General features: G+C 35.3%; 1 protein-coding gene across 2 annotated transcripts in view; it reads right to left on the minus strand.

The window, feature by feature from the left end:
- Positions 1-8,501: 8,501 nt before the first annotated feature.
- Positions 8,502-18,727, minus strand: part of LOC149775858 (uncharacterized) — a 107,263-nt gene continuing 97,037 nt past the window's right edge. For both annotated transcript variants that reach the window (XM_089944112.1, XM_089944111.1), the window contains one exon: positions 8,502-18,235. In XM_089944112.1, coding sequence (XP_089800238.1) covers positions 17,709-18,235 — 527 coding nt within the window. In that variant the 3' untranslated portion in view covers positions 8,502-17,708. The remainder of the gene's footprint in view (positions 18,236-18,727) is intronic.

An 18,727-nucleotide genomic window follows, 5' to 3' on the forward strand; every position in this document is an offset into this window, starting at 1 on the left:
CAGTCATATTTTGTTAAATTTCCTTTCCAAATAAAATTTTACTTACACTGTAAATAACAGTATTCCATGATATTTCAGTTTATAAAAATGTCACTGATACCTACTGATAGCAAGACTTTGATAAATACCAATTAAATAAGTTCAGTCAGGTGAAGTTCGTGTTTTAGTTCTATCTTCTAATTCAATCAATACTATCGTAAATGCAATGTGCCCTTTTGTATTGAAATGTGAAAAATGTGAGCTATACCCATGGGCATTTCAGTGAGAACCCAGTTAAGTGCCAACCATGTTTTGATCTCCAATTTGCTGAAGTATTTGTTGTATTATTACAATCATTGTAAATACCGACCTTCTTTACATCACATTAATTATGACTTTTTTTAATCAAATTAAATAAAGGTAGTAGAATAAGAAAGTTAATATGCATGTAGATCCTGCCTGCTTAAAAACTAGTAGTCACAGTCTTGTGAAAGTTTAGTTCATTTCAGTTGATCCATCAAAAACTCTTATAAATTTTATGATGTGATATAATTAAGGTACCATAACTTAGCCAGAGACATGCATAATACATATGCTATGTCTCTGAATTAGCCTACTTGTTCACAAATGTGATCAAAGATGGTAAGGGAACCAAGAGAACCGAGTTCTTGAATAAATAGCTTTGTTTAACACATGCTGTTGATTACGGAAAAACAATTTACAGAGTTTTAGTTAATTTAAAATTTCTGAATCATCACTCAGAGATTGCCTCAAGGATGAGAAATTTTGCTATTACTTGCAATGAAATCATCAGTATAGAACAATAAAAGAAAATTGAGTTTTATAGTCAACAGTTGTTTCACCAAATGTCTCCAGTATTTGGCAGAAAATGAATCTTGCAATCACAAGATGGTTTTTGAAAAATCTTGGTAAAATGTGTTAACGATCTTTCAGAGCTTGGGTGTTTTGAAAATAAAGTTGTTTGCTTCAATAAAGCAAACAGCATCATTAAAGCTCATTTTTGACAATTATGTCCAATGAGCTCATGAAACCATTATTCAGCCATTAAACAGCACCATAAACCAGCCTCTCTTCCAGGTTTTCTCAATGTCCAGAGGCATATTGCATCCCCTTGTGATGTCCTCACATATAGTGTGGTCCATGTTTATGGAGCACTGATTGTGTGTGAGATTGATTTGGATTTTTAACGTAGTTTTAACAGTTTGTTAGTCCTATCATTCAGTGTCTGCATTGTGGCGTTTTATAATGATGTTTGGCACTGGGACATCATGCTGCAGACATGTAGCATGATGTCCCACCCAGTCACATTATTCTGACAGCAGGCATACCAGTCCCAACACTAACCTCTTAATGCTGATTACCAAGCAAGGCAGCTGTTATTACCAGTTTTATACGTCTTTAGTATGTCTTGGTCGAAATTCAGATCTGCAACCCCCTGCATCCGAGGAAGATGCTCTAACCATTAGGCCACCAGAGTGATTTGTATGGATCCCATTTTGTGCAAGTAATTGAGGGAGAGGTGTATGTGACTTCTTGTACAACTTTATTTGTTTTCTTTCATTTTTGCAGTGAAGAGGATGAGGTTACAGTTTGCATTCAGTGTTTAATCTTTGTAAGCAGAGCCATAATATTGAGGGTTTTATTTATAGAGCAACGGAACTCCACAACTATATACGACAAAACTGTAGCAACCATAAAATTTATCTAAGGTTTGTAATGGATATGATTCTTTAGTTTTATTTGTTTTAAAATTTAGTGATGAAACAATCGTAATGTGTATCAGGGAACAATATAGTAATATCAGTCCCTAGGTATATGCAGTAGCATTGATGGACAGTTCTACAACCCTTATGAAGCGACCACAAGTCTTGCTGAAATTTATCTTGAACTAGGAGAATAGTAGCAAAAGATATAAAAATACCATCATTGCAGTCCAGTCCAGATACTGGCTTGTCCAGCTTTGGTATGGAGATTGATTTTCATATTAGATGCATTGGAGTAGGTCAGGGAACCAAACTAACTTTATGGGAGTACCTTGTACACTTTAATCTACCCAATTATGCCATATGATAAATACCTATATGATCAAGCTTTTGCTTGAAACATGGTCTCCCGAGTCATTCCAATAAACAAAAACACATTAAAGTCAATAGAGACAATAAGCCTCATGAAAAACTCAAACAGTTAACTAGGATGTTTCAAGACTAATATTTAAATTCTTGAAAACAAAAGTGGAAAGGCAGCAAATATATTTTAAGACATCTTGTGAAGTTTTAAAAACTAAAAGATGGCTTCAAGTTTTTTTTTTAAATTCAGTCTCTGAAACAAAATTGGAGGTCTTTATGTGTATTTTGCAAACCTATTTTTTTGAGCAACTTGTTTATGCTATATCAGATCATAATTCTAAACTTTTCAAATGCAGTAACAATATTAGCAGTACATTATATTTTGTTACACCTTCCTGAAAATTGGTCTAATGTATGGAAAAAATATTGACAACCTGAGAAAGCCTTGCTATGATTGGCAGATTTGATGTTCAGAACCAGGGTTATGAGTTTTATGAGCACCAGCTATTATGTTAAATTAGCAAGTACATGTACCTGTGATGTTGTTACAGCTACAGCAATGTTTTTTCTAATTTTATTTGAACATCCCTCACTGTCAGAAGTTATCCATATTATTTGCAATTATATAATCCCCTTTGCACACTTTGGAGCCCTGTGTGGATGAGTGGTCAAAAGTACTCACCTTTGCCAATCACTGCCATCTCACCTCTGTCCGCATGGGTTCAAATCTCAGGCTCAGACAATGTGGCTTTGTGAGAAAGCTGCTAGTAGCTTCCCATGGATCAGTGGTTCTTATCAGGATTTTCTTGGGTACTTCCTCCACCAATTATAGTGGCTGCCATGTATATTCTATCTTGCGCTGAGAAATGGTGTTAAACCCAAAACAACAACTATTATCATTTTGTTTGTACTGACCTAGAGTGTGATCACATCACTCATTTAGATAGTGTAAAACCATTATTACCATATTACGTGCTTATAAGCACAGACACAGATTGGCCATTGCATAATGCACCTGCAGATCTAGGTTTTTCATTAGGAGTAATTGGTAGAATAACCAATATAGACCCTGATCTGTGTGCAAATCGCAGAACTAAAGTCTTCAGGGTCTGTATGAACTTCAAATTACTGTATGGTTGAGTTATTATTTTTTTTATATGAAGGAATTTTTAATTCTTGTCAAGAGTGTGATTGAACTTGGTACCCCCACCAACACTGGCCCCAAAATTTTCCCAGGGTATATGAAGGGATGTAGGGAAAAGTGGCACTGTCAGATGTTTCTTTAAGCGTTGGACTTCAACTGTTTTACTCCAATGTTGGCATTTAATAAAATGATTAATGGTAAAAAAGTTAATTAGAAGAAATAAATTGAAGCCAGGAGAGCCAGTTAGATGGTTTTATTTCCTGAAAATCATGTTTTACCAGGTAGCTGCATTGTCCCCTCAGACTTTCCTTCCATTTTTCAAGATTTTCTAGAGTCACACCAGTCCCATGCTTGGTATAGTTTGATGCTGTTTGGTGATTGTTTAAATTTGATATGGGTTTGAATTATTTATTAAAATTATTTTTCTCTGGTTAGAATTATTTATTCAAATTATTATTTTCTGGAATTACAAAGTGCTCAATAACATTCTTGGACAGAGACATTAACTTGGAACTATAGTGAATTCAAACAAGAACATTTAGGATTATATTATTGTGATTCATCTAAAGACTTATCACATCATGTGATAGGCAACTACAAGTACATCAACACTTTCAGATCTGGATTTCAAGCACCACTGGAATTTAATTAGGACTTTATTCATTATGACTGATGACAACTTTTTTGGACTGTTTGGGATTTAATTCGCAATACTTCAAGTTCTTTTTAAATTTTTACTTTGTATTCTTGGGAAATAAATTAATTGTTGAATTTTACAACTCTTGTTGGTTTGCACTCTTACTTTGTTTGGTACTCACAGCTGCCTCGCTAGGCGCTCAGCATTAAGAGGTTAGTGTTAGGACTGGTTGGCCTGGTGTTGGGATAATGTATGTATGTCTGCAGCATGATTCTCCAGTGCTATAAAGTGCCACACTTCAGACATCATTGTGATATGACTGTAAAAGTATTAAAGTTATGATAAAAAATAAACAAAATCACAAAATTACTGAAACATTGGTACAGTCTGAATAAAATTTAATTTATATTGAATTTATGTTAAGCCCACATAATAATAAATATAATAATAATAAAGAGGACTTTGTATAGCGCCTAATCTTTAGAAGCTCTAAGCACTTTACAGCATTAGACAACACCTATGACATAAGAAAAAAACATAATGATATGATTACAAAAAACAAACACCATTAAATTAGAAAACATAAAAACATGCTGAAAATATTTAAAGTAGGAAACATTATTAGGTCTTTAAGTTTGTTCTTGCAGTTGAAATAGGTGAGTTTTAAGAGCACTCTTGAATGTGATCACTGTGTCATTGTGTCTAAGTTCAGTGGCAATTCATTCCACATTGCTGGGCCCTGGTATGCAATAGAACGTCCATATCACTTCGTTTTTATGGTGGGAATAATAAGTATACGATTATCAGAAGAGGAGCATAAGTATCTTGCTGGTGTGTACACATGGGTGAGGTTGGATAGGTATGTTGGACTGGAGTCCATTAGTGAAACATAGCACAGAGAACAAATTTTGTGTTTGATTCTGGATCAAATGGATAGTGTAGTGTACAGAGCAGCGGGGAGGTGTGTTCTGATCGTGGTACTCTAAGGATGATCCGAGCAGCTGTGTTTTGAAGTTTCTGGTGTAGATATTGAGATGAACTAGACAGAGTAGAGTCCAGTCTTGAAAGAACTAATGAACACAAGTGTTTTAGTGGCATCAGCTGAAGGATATTTGTGAATGAAGCTGATGCATCTCAGCTCAAGATATGCAGCCTTGCATATGTTCATGACATGGTGCAACGTGAGAGTACTGTCCAGAGTAACACCTAGGTTTCGTCCTGACTGCATGAATGTAATGATGTTGCAGATATTTATTGTTTGAGGTAAAGGATGTGAATGAGAAAGTCTTTGTGTTGTGATCAGAATGGCCTCAGTTTTATCATCATTCAACTGCAGCTTGTTACATGTCATCCATGATTTCACATCAGAAATGGTAGCATCAACTTCAGCTGGGTGGCTAGATTTGTATATTTGGGTGTCATCAGCGTACAATTGGTGAGACACTGGATGATGATCTATGACACTTGAGAGGGACTGAGTGTATAGAAGGATAAGAATAGGTCCAAGAACAGACCCCTGTGGAACACCACAACATAGATCAACTGGGCTGGAGTGTATTCCATTTGCAGATACAATTTGTGTCCTGTTGACCAAATAGGACTTGAACCACAGTAAGGCTGTATCATGAATGCCAAATACATGCTGGAGATGGTGAAGTAATTTATCATGGTCTATTGTGTCAAATGCTGCAAACAAATCAAGGAGGGTGAGGACTGTAATCTTTCCGCTAGCCAAAGCAGAAAGAATGTCGTTAACTACTTCTAGAAGAGTAGTTTCAGTACTGTGGCAAGGGCAATATGCAGATTGTACATTGCTAAAAAGACTGTTTGAATTCAGATGAGATAAAAGTTGGGATAGAACAACTTTTTCTAAGATTTTTGATATGAATGGGAGATTAGAAACTGGGCGGTAGTTCTTTAAATCATTATGGTCGAGTGTTGGTTTCTTCAGCAGAGGCTTTACAATGGCAGTTTTGAAAAATGATGGGAATTCCCCAGATGAGACAGAGGTATTAATAACATCAGTTAGTAAAAGCAATACTGGATCTAAGCACTCAAGCAGCAGTGATGTTGGAATTGGATCAAGTTTACATGACTTTGGTGCACTCGTCATCACGTTTATATGTACTCAATCCATAGAGACAGGTTCAAATGCTGCTAATGGTTGCCGCTGAATTTCTGTATCCCAACTGTTTGGTGACAGCGAGTCAACTGAAATTGTGTTGTCAAGCTTATCTCTAATGGTTTTTACTTTGTCACAGAAGAAATTTGCAAACAGGTCCAGAAGGTCGACTGGAGAGAAGGTAGTTGGGAGTGGTGTTGATTTGTTCCTTGACATTAGCTTGTTAGTAATCTCAAAGAGCTCTTTACAGCTGGAACTTTCCATGATCTTAGTAGTGCAGTGGGCTGATTTCGCTGCATGGACTATGTGATGTTCTTCTTAGCAAGAAGTTAGACATAACATCAGCAAGAAGCTAGACATAACATCAGCAAGAAGCTAGACATACCAGTCAGTAAGAAGCTAGACATAACAGTCTGTAAGAAGCTAGCCATAACATCAGCAAGAAGCTAGACATAACAGTCAGTAAGAAGCTAGACATAACAGTCAGTAAGAAGCTAGACATGACAGTCTGTAAGAAGCTACACATAACATCAGCAAAAAGTCATTAAGAAGCTAGACATAAGTCAGTAAGAAGCTAGACATGACAGCCTGTAAGAAGCTAGATATAACATCAGCAAGAAGCTAGACATAACAGTCAGCAAGAAGCTAGACATGACAGTCAGTAAGAAGCTAGACATAAAAGTAAGAAGCTAGACATAACAGTCAGTAAGAAGCTAGACATAACAGTAAGAAGCTAGACATAACACCAACAAGAAGCTAGACATAACAGCAAGAAGCTAGACATGACAGTCAGTAAGAAGCTAAACATGACAGTCTGATTGTCACTTGCAAGGTTTAAGTTAAAAAATTTCATCAATGATTTAATCAAGGGCTCTACCTACAGATGCTTGCCTTGTTTTATTTTCACTTTTTGACTTTCCAAATTTGTGCATTTCTATTCATTTCTTGGCAGTTTGTATTTAAAAAGTATGAGGTTCAAGTTAGCATTTAACTGAAATGTGGATGGAGCCTTGTCTGTCCATTTGTCTATCTCGCTTTGGTTAAAAAGAATTCAATTAAAGCTGATGTATCAGAAACTCTTTTCCTACATGGTCACAAATAATTCATCTACTGAAACTAAATTTGGAATGGGCTTTAGTAACAAGACATAGGTCAAGGTAAATTTTAACTTTATTTCCATTAGACCATCTTTAAATGAGAATGCCTTATAATGAAGTACATAATACAGTACTCCCTCATTGTAATGCTGTCCATGTAAGCCATGTAAGACCCAGAGTAGACCATTTTTAAATGGAAATGCCTAATAATGAAGTGCATACTAATTTACTCCTCATTATAATGCTGGCTATGTAAGCCACAGACTACACCATCTTTAAGTGAGAATGCCTTATAATGAAATACATAATACAGCACTCCCTTCTTATAATACTGTCCATGGAAGTCAGAGTGGACTGTCTTTAAATGAGCATGCCTTATGCTGCATAGAATTTTTACTACCACTTAATGAAATGGGATCCTTGACTATATCCAGTTTATAACAGAAACCATGTTTCAGTGTAGGGTCCTATTTGGAAAGAGTGCTCAGCTCTGTTGGTGTTGTCATTTATGGTGTCAGGACAAGTTTCTGGTATCAGGATTTTGGGGTGTTTTTTTATGGTTTATTTGTTACTTCAGTCGAAATATGTGTTGACAGTCAAACACTAATTTTGTTAGACTTTACCATTACAAACAGAAATGTTCTTGAATTGAATATAATAGTGCAATCTATGTCCACATTGAATTCCTTTTAGACATAAAATGTTTTGATAGCCAGTCTTTTGCATGGTAGAGACAAGATCAAAATATATTTTCCTCATTTTGCCTAACATTGTGTGCCATTTACAGTTCTCTTTTAGCAGGATAAAGCATATGTTTGTAAATATTTTCTCAATGTTCAAAGGATTTGCTTGATAACTTGAATGAATAATTTAAATAATTCCTTTCAAGTGGTATCTGAACACAAGTGCAACCTCTGATCAGAGATTTTCAAAGACTGATATGAAACAGGAATTAATAATTTGTTTATCTACCAAAGGACATTAGTATTTTATGGAAAATTTATGGAAAATTCCACTAACTTGTAAACAGGGTTAGGCCTTGAGCTCAAATTTTAATTAACACCCTGTTAATACTAACAATCATTACAAAAGTCAGGTATGCAAAATCTCACAACACTCGATCAAGAACAAAAGTCAAGCACACAATGTATATGAAATATACAAAACACTAACATCACACTAGATTTTTGTGACCTATATTTCATGCTAGAACAACTCATATGAAACAATTAACCCTCCCATTATGGATACCTAACAATCCCATTGTACCCGAAAAGACAATATGCTTATATAACAAACATCTACAATAATGAATGATTTTGCTATGTTGAATGATCCCATTGAGTCCACAAAAACTTCCATGTAGCTAGGAATCGATGTCTCAGTAATTGGGTGTATTATCAGTAAAAAGAAAGACAATGTAAGAAAAGAGACATTTGTCTTCCAACAGTTTATTAATTTGCCTAGAAAGCAGCATGATAATAACGTAAACTCAAAAATGCTTCATATCACTAACTGAATACATGTCTATTTTTCATTATTATGTAAGAATCATGTATGTCTCAAGTTAATTTAAGTCAAAAATATTATACACTCTGCACCATTGGAAACTAACCAAAAGTAAATACATTTTTACAACCTTTTCTCATCAATAATTCTACTTTAAATTCAAAATAGTTGTCATGTACTCAAATATGTACAAGAAACTATGCTTAAATACTTTTAGAAAATATATTCATGTATAAAGTAGAACTTTTGGAGAAAAAAAGGAAATCAAAATGTACAACAATACATATAAAAAAATTTGATTAATATTTTCTGTCATCTCATTGACAACACAACCAAGTAAAGTTTAGTCTCCTTATTCCATCACAAATCATTTTCATTTAAAACAGATTAATGTGTTGTCAGTTACTCCAATATGTCATTAATCTGACACATGTTCAGATCACCAGCATAAAGATTGCATGGAAATTCAGAATAAATTACTATTGTATGTAATATAGAATACTTTTTTTACTCATATGAACCATCTGATAAATGGTTGGATGGAATTTTTGTAAATAAAATGGCACTTTAGACACATTATTGACTACATCCTACTGAGGAATTGAGAGCTAAGTATCTTTCCTAAAGAAACATCAAGGCAGCCAACACTAGCTGGCCTTGGCAATTACTGAACCCACCACAGTATGATTGCGAGTTGGCTCTCAACCAACTGACCTACTATGGCTTGTCTGATAAGCGGAGTCTGAAATAATAAGATCTCACTTGTATTTGAGTTAACTGTATTTTGTTACCTCCCCATCAAATGTCACATTACCTTTTAGCATGTAATCTGTATAGACACATTGGGATGGCATGGTACTAACCTTTTTATATCAGCTCTTTTGTATGTGGCAAGACTGCAATATGCATAACGAACCATCAAGTATGTGTGCACTGTGCAACTCTCTGTAAAGGCCTTCTAATAAGATCAGTAACATAGTTTTCAGACCTGCTTAGTCCTGTGTACATGTCTGACTAATTTGCAGTTTGAACTGAGTATCACAATACAGTACAGTTCTAAGACTGCTAAGGGGAGACAACTACAATTCATTTCAATTAAAAAAAATTGTCATCTTGCTCACAGGTGTGTGATAAGCTGAAGTGGAACAACATTAGAGTGGTGTTTGCTTGGTGAGATACAGGGCAAAAGAAATGTATAGTTATGCTGTAGATAAGGAACTGATTTATGTTCATGTCCTGGAATGACAGATGATTGTTGTTGTTGTTATAGAGTTTAACGCCATTTTTCAGCACTAGATAGGCTATATACATGGCGACCAGTATAACTGGTGGAGGAAGAACCCTGGAAAACCCAGGGAAGAACCACCGACCCACGAGAAACTACTGGCAGGCTTTCCCACGTACCCACGCTAGCCGAGCCTTGGACTCGAACACACGCAGACAGAGGTGAGATGGCAGTGATCCGGAATGGTGAGCGCTTTTAGACCACTCGGCCACTTGGGGCCCCGGAATGACAGATGAAGTCTGATACTCGAATGATGACCAATTAAAATTAATTAACTGTACACCAATGCTAATTAGACTAGACCCAAAATAATCATGAGGCCAATCAAAGATGATATGATTTTTCACACCCTTTTTGAATTTGTATGGATAGACAACTGAGTTTCAAATACTTGCCTGTTCTGAGCTCGTGAAAAATGAAATACCCACCCTTTCTAGCCATACCAGTCCTTTTTCAATAACAGCTTCAATTTCAAGTTGAGAATAATACTAAGTAAGCTTGTATTTTCATCCAAATCATTTCAAAGTATAGATATTTGAGGAATTCACGATTCTACTCATAATAATCACTGCATCTGTTATATTATGCATACATTTTTGCACTATCAAATATAATTTTGCACAAAAGCTTCACTTAGTCCAAATCATCAGTTCTATCTATACGTAATGGTCAACAGTAGGGCCAAAAATATTGCCTGTACTTATCTTGCATCACACATGAATTTAACATGAACCAACTTTCACAAATTTGTTTATCGCACCTAAATTTACACAATATTAAGCTTCTTTATGTTTCAAGACTACCTGAAACTTAGCAATATTCTCAACTGTGCATCCTTCTCAATAAAGTGAAACACTAATCAGCTCAGAATCAGAACTATTCCAAATGGGTGAGTGGCTGTAAAATTCACTTTACCATCTGAAATTTTCACATGCCATTATGAGTTGGGCAAGGACATTTTCAACCCCCGTAATGTACCATAAAGGATGCTAAGGTTCATTTCAGAATTGAGGGCTTGCCCTTGTTTCTTATCCTCTGGTTAGAAATTACTTATCACAACAGATGCAGAAGAAAGTAAAATGATGCCTCATGAAAAATTATCCCAAACTTGGAAAGTGCAAACAGAAGGTGAAATGTGATGGCTGACATTTGTAAATGTATATTGAACCCACTTGATCCAGTCAGGCCAACATATCACCAGTCTAAATGGTTTGGATCAGCTATGCTGGTTAGTGGGTGACTTCATATACATCAACCCAATCAATGCCTAAATAAAACAGGACCTTAAAAATTATATAATTTTCACACAAAATCTGACTTTGACAAGAAACACAATAACCACATGCATCCCATCTTTGCTAGCCAAGGTTCTGATAACCCTACCTAACATTGGCATATTGAGCAGATATTTCTGTGCTTTGGGTCTGTGAATTTCATTGAATGAGGCAGCAAGCCACCACATCCAATCAAAATTAAGTTGTTCAAATGATAACACGGTTCGTACATGATCGAGACAAAGGAAGCACACAACTTGAATGGAATGATAATCACTTTTTCATTGCTGGCCCATGTTTGTACAAATACCTTTCATTCAGACAGACCTATGATGGCTTCCCTCTGGTACATAGTCATACTTTCAATGTTAAACTTACAAAGTATCCTTTTTAGGTTAATTGCCACCACTCTTTTTAGCTGATGTACAATGCACCATGTTATTGGTTAGCTGAAATTATATACTAAAGGAGGCAACACATGAAATCCAATACATGTCGCTAGGACAAAGCACCGATATAGCTGTTCAATCTGCCAAGGTGTAGATAGGGTTATTGGAACCTTGGCTAGCAAAGATGCATGCATCCTACTGTATATACTCACCTTTAAGTGGAGCCCAACTGCAAACTACACGGACCCAGATCTGCTGTCACATACTGCACAGCAGATCTGGGTCTTTGCAGTTTGTTAGGAGTAATTGGTACATCAAAAAACACAGACCCTGAATTGCAAGCACATTATTCAAAAGTAGGCCAGGGTCTGTGCTATTTGCAGTAACAGGTGAATTATGAGTATATGTAGTATTTTTGTTGTTATGTGGTTACTTCTACATGGATATCTGGTGTCTGTGACTATTTTGTTGCTATGTGGTTTTTATTCCTACATGGACAGCTGGTGTCTGTGACCTTTTTGCTTTATGTGGTTACTTTTACATGGATAACTGATGTTACTAACCATTTTTGTGGTTACTTCTACATGGATACCTGGTGTCTGTGACCTTTTCATTTTTATGTGATTACTTCTACATGGATAGCTGGTGTCTGTGACCTTTTTGTTTTATGTGGTTACTTCTACATGGATAGCTAGTGTCACTGACCATTTTTGTGGTTACTTCTACATGGATACCTGGTGTCTGTGACCTTTTTGTTTTTATGTGGTTACTTCTACAAGGATAGCTGGTGTCGGTGACCTTTTTGCTTTATGTGGTTACTTTTATATGGATAGCTGTGCCTATGACCTTTTTGTTTTATGTGGTTACTTCTACATGTATAGCTGGTGTCTGTGGCCTTTTTATTTTTATGTGGTTGCTTCTACATGGATAGCTGGTGTCTGTGTCTTTTTTATTTTATGTGGTTACTTCTACATGGATAGCTGGTGTCAATGACCTTTTTGTTTTTATATGGTTACTTCTACATGGATAGCTGGTATCTGTAACCTACTGGTATCTTCCCAAGGCTAGATTTAAAAAAATGATCAAATACCCTTACCAAGTTTAGGGAAAAATATTTAAGTCCACCACCACAATATACAAAGGAACAAATTGTAATTGCTTTCTACACATACATTTACATTGATTTTGTATTATGTATCAGACTTAAGCATTGCAAATTTTATACTTGTGCACTTAAAAGTTTTACATTTGTAAAATTTATGTTATAATAATTCTACCCTTGAATGATGAGACCATTCTGACATGTTTTAGAAACAAAAACATATGTGTGATAATAATTTGATTTTATCACTTAATATGATATTAAAACAATAATTTAGATACCATCTATATGTACATATTATTTCAGTTGAAGATGAATATTGGCAAACAAAAGAAGGAAAAGCTAATGCACATTAAAAATTGGCTTTCCAAAATGATATGTACTGTATTTTTTTGCTTGTAAATCGAGTCCATCTGCAAGCTGCACAGACCAGATCTACCATTGCATGAACTGCTCCAGTGGCCTAGTGGTTAGAGCATCTGCCTAAAGGTGCAGGAGGTTGTGGGTTCGAACCATGGCCAAGTCATACCAAAGACTTATAAAAATGGTACTAACAGCTGCCTCACTAGGCACTCAGCAATAAGAGGTCAGTGTTAAGACTGGTCGGCCTGGTGTAAGGATAATGTAACTAGGTGGGACATTATGCTACATGTCTGTGGCATGATGCCTCAGTGCTAGACATCACTATAAGCTGCCACAATGCAGATGTTGTAGTGATATGACTGAAAAATTGTTAAAGCTACATTAAAATCCAAATCACACACACACACACCATCGCATGGTATTCCAGCAAATCTGGGTCTGTACAGTTTGTTAGGAGTAATCATTAGAACAAACAACACAGACCCTGATCTACAGGTGCATTATGCAAAGCTGCCAACCTTCACGATTTTGGCGTGAATTTCACAACTTTTTCAGCAATTCAGAGATTCAAGCCACATGCAAAAAAATCAAAACTTCCCCAATTCTCAATTATTTTAAATCTTTAATAAAATAACCGATTTCCCATTCAGCACTAGCCATGATATCGGCAGTTGCCGAAATGGTCCAGTACAGCTAGTCATGATATTAGTGGAACTATAGCTGATTGGTACAGTTGGCCAGGTAGCAAGCATTTTAGTGTATTTTAATCTATATGTATAAGAGTAGTTAGACAATTGGTTTTGAGAGAAACTGGGGCCTAACTGCAAACACTGATATAAATTACCATTCGGCACTACATCTTGAAAATGTCTTCACCAACAAGGAAAAAAAATGTATTGCACAAAAAGTGAAGTTTAGTTTGGAATATACCAAAAATTGGCTGTGCATTCTGCCATCAAACACCGATATACATCATGCTTTTTGCATGCAGTGTGCCACAAATTTTAGCATTGAGCATGGTGGCAGAGACGATGTGAAGAAGTACATTGGTAGTAAAAAGCACATAGAGGTTGGGAAAATTAACAACCTGCAGCAGATTTCAGCTCTCGACAGAAGACCTTCAAGCTACCAACACTGAAGCATTGTTTGTGAGTTTTCTTGTTGAACACAATCTACCTTTATCAGCTGGAGACCATGTTAAATATTTGTTCCAACAAATATTCCCGGACTTGAAGATCACTTCATGAATTCATGTCAAAATTCACTAATGTTTATCCCTATTTTCACTAAATGCAAGCCTGGAGGGTTGGCAGCTATGCATTATGCTACAGCAGCTCAGGTTCTTTGTTGTTTGCAGTTTGAACTTATACATGAGTATATATGGTACCGTCGGGTCACTGAATTATGCCCTGTTACTTGTGTACAATTCTTGATGTTGGATCTCTCTGTTTAATTAGGAACATATGTCTTGTGCAACACAGGGTCTTGTGCAGCACAGGTTGCCTGATAAAACAGACACTGAGGTCCAGTTACATGAGCCAATGTTGTTTGTTTTCCAGAATTCAACATAAGCTCACTCGTCCTTTGTGCAGCAGTTTAGGCCAATAAAATGAGAACCAATAACTATTAAGACATCAAATGAAATGCTGATTAAGATATTCTATATCACAGAATTGCAAAATTAAAACTATAATGGAAAATACAACAAATCACAAGCTACTGTACCCATTACAAAAGTTTTCTGATATAAAATGGCATAATTCAGCAAATAAATGAGTTGATTTTTACATGTTTGAATTTATCACTTGTATTGGTCAAATATCCAAATTAGTGGTTGTAAAATCAACTCTGTGGAGGAAAATGTTGATACATTATATTACATCATGATACTAAATGCAACAGAGTGCCACACAGAATTCAGTTTGTTTGTGACATGATGCCATGTACAAAGCAGCACCACAACAAACTATATTTCTATTAATTAACAGATCATTTTTAACAAATGTATTTCAAGAAACTGGAAAAATCTTGTACTTGAAGATGTGAGGATATTAATAATGGTTTGTTTTACTGTTGTAATCATGACACTAACAAGGATTAGATAAAAGTGTATGCTGTGCTCTACATTCACATCTCATTTGCATATAAAAAACTACTTGAGTACCTACTCAGTTTTCAAAATATTCTCTTCTGCACACACAATAAGATCGTATTGTCAAATGGCAGAAATGCCATAAACTTCAAAACTCGTGTTTTAGATTGTAATTTTACATTTTTCTATTATAATCTTGTACTAAATATTTGTTACGATTGGACCCAAGTACTCAAAGATGAGATGGTTTACAGAGGTACATTATGTCAATACTGAGAAAACATTACAACAATCTTTGTGTATTGCTGAGTCATTTCTACATCACTTATATGTAAATTAACACAGTAAACAATGTTCACGTGACCTTAAATGACACAGTTTTGCAGCTATATACATCAGTCAACAAATATAAAAATAAAGCTTGAACATGTTTAGAAGCATGCTTGATTTTTAGATGAATATTTGTTGGTTTTTTATCAAAAATATAAATTGACATTGTTCCACTTATTACCTTGTTTTTAACTGCAAAAAAATAAAAATACCTGTTCCAGCTAAAATGTACAGCACCCAGTGTAAAAAATTCTGCCAAGGGTGTTAATACTACCCTTGTAGAGTTCTGATATACCGACTGTAGCTATTTATAAGATGAATCCAAAATGCAAACCACAGACCCAGATCTGCCCTCAGATAATGTGCAGGCAGATCTGGGTCTTTGTAGTTTGTTAGGATTATTCAGTAGAAAATAAAAAAACAAAGACCCTGATCTAATGGCATATCTGGGACCATGCTGTTGGCATGTGGACCTGATATAAGTATATCTGGAAGATGAATTTAATCTACATTCTGCTACCAATGTTCCTTCTAAGCTGCGTGCATGTGCAGCCACATAGTTGTTCAGACATCTTCATGCAGATGAATTGTTCTCTGCTCAAGTCACCATAATTTTTGCACAGTGTAGCTGAATTGTTCTCTGCTCAAGCCATCATAATTCTTGCACAATGTAGCGCACATAGTGCACACATCTACCATTCACTTAGAGGGAACGTTGTCTGCTACCCCAATGCATACAACAGTATCAATCACATACACAGTTGTAAAATTAATTAAAAATATCTACCTCTCCATTACAAAATCTTAGTCATTCAGGGTTGGACTTTCCCTCCTGCCACACGCAGTTTATTTTTGCACCCAATACAACCTTTTTTTTTCTATAATGAGCTTCCTTTTCTTGGAACAAAAAAAAAGCCATTTCAAATGGCAATATTAATATATAGTGAAGTGGGTATCTGGGGCATATTCTATCACTGACATAAGTTTGTACAGAAACTTGTCAAGGAACAGGGTAAAGGATATTATCAAAGAACAGGGTAAAGGAGAATAATATTGTGCATCATATCTGATTCTGTATATACTCCTGTACAAGTCGGATCCAACTGCAAAGATTCTGAAATGATAATGCATAATACGCCAGCAGGTCTAGGTCTATGCAGCTTGTTAGGGGTAATCTGTAGAACAATCAAAATAGACCCCATTTTTTGCTGTCAAATAAAGGACATCAGATAAGGGTCTATGTTGTTTGCAGTCAGACCATACTTATAGGTGAGTATATACAGTTCATACGTTTGATTGAATAAAAGACCACCATTTACTATTTCCTATTACCTGTATGACAAAATGCCCAGGATAATCTGGAATCTCGATTATTATTTTTTATCCCTTTGTATTTTATGTCACTTCAAGATGTTCTAAATAGTCTAGGGTGGTTTGCTGACACATATAACAGTATTAATTACAGCTTAAACTCATGATGATTTGACAAATAAAGAGCTAAAGAGAACTTTTGTCAATATTAAATATTGTATCTATATTGGAAATTATTCAATGGTACATGTAAGATCACACCCCAGGTATCTAAAATCTATTTCAGAGGAAGAAAAATAACTGACTAAAGACAATAACTGAAGTGTCAAAATCAGTCACACAGGTGCTTCAAAAGAAGAATTTATTTTTAGAGTGGTTTGCTTGTAATCAGAATAATTTTTTTATTAGACAACCTGACAAACTGGCCTGTTTGTATTTTAATGACTTTATCTGTGACCTAGAAGCTGTGATTGTTGTCTATATGTAGCCTCGTACACCCCCGCAACAAGACAGAATTATTTAACGCAGCATAAATTTCTGAATAAGCTCGGCAACAAAACAAAATCCTATACCTGAATGAACTTTCTTTCTTAGAGAATCAGAATTCAAAAGCAGGTAGACGAATGCAATAACCCTCATCCTTTTGATAATCTATGAACAAATCTTGGTCACAATATCAACACTTTAATTTTTAACAAACACGCCTTGAAGTCTATGTAAGGTGACCTAAATTTGTCTTAAACTATATCCCCCAAAAATCAATGCTTTCCAATAACTGAAGAAAAGCTCCATCAAGACATAATAATATCTAAATTTTCATTGTAATTTGAACAAGTTTATTAAAATCTATAATTTCTACCATTTACAAAACTTAAGTTAAAATCATAAATTTATCAAATTAAATAATGTTTTAGTGAAATTGAGATCATTTTCACTTATTAAATTTCACTGATACTTTCAACTGGTAATAAGCTGTATCGTTTATTATTAATATTCAATACTGTCCACATCTCTGTTCCTTCTTCTGTCATCATCTGCATCAAAGGAATCTCTTCGTGCTCCATGAATTTCTCCACTACCTCTCTTTGCTTCACCTTCATGATCCTCTCTTTCTTCAAAATCTCTTCGTGCTTTATTTCCCTCTCTTGGGCTATCTTCACCACCCGAATCCCTATGTGCTCTATGTTCACCATTGCTTGCTCTCTTATCAGTGTCTTTATCTACAGAGTCCCTACGTGCTCTGGAGATTTGTTGGTTGTCATTACTTCTAATGCTGACCAAGCTCTCTGCTTTGTTGCTCGATTTCGACTTATTTTCTTCCACCTTGTTAATACTCAGTTGTGTTTCTACATCTTTACCTTTACTTGAAGTGCTCTTTCCTGATTCTGGTCTCTCGACATGCTCATGGACACTTAAGACAGTTGAAGGACGAGAGTCATATTCTTGACTTGTTTTGTCCATTTCATCAGTAGCTTCTTCTTGTTTGACATCTGCTGGCTTCTGATCTTCTTGAACTGAATAGAAAAAAAGGGTTTTGTAGTGTTCAGAAACAAATGATAACTGATAGAAATAAACAAGTTTTCTAATAAGCCTGTCAATAATCTAGTGAAAAGGATATGTTCCAAGTTTAATGGATAAAAACTAAGCATGAAGGGTCAAATCATTCCCAATAAACCTCAGACAAAAACTGTTGAGTGTATGACTAGGAAAGCATTTATGTTCTTTCCAAAAATGCTGTGGACAGAAATTTTAAAAAGATATGAAAATATCTGGCAAATATATTTTTTCAATATTCATTCCTTTTTCTCTCCAATAAATAAGTTTTTAATTTCAGATTCAGCATACCAAATTAGATATGTAGTGAAGTAATGAAAGACTCTGTTGATGCATTAAAATATGTGTGTGTGTTTGATTTGGATTTTTAATGTAGCTTTAACAATTTTTCAGTTATATCGCTATGATGTCGGCAGTGTGGCAGTTTATAGCAATGTCAGGCGGAGGCATCA

The sequence above is a fragment of the Sinohyriopsis cumingii genome, chromosome 19 (genome assembly GCF_028554795.1).
Source record: "Sinohyriopsis cumingii isolate HCF-2022 chromosome 19, ASM2855479v2, whole genome shotgun sequence".
Lineage (NCBI taxonomy): Eukaryota > Metazoa > Mollusca > Bivalvia > Unionida > Unionidae > Sinohyriopsis > Sinohyriopsis cumingii.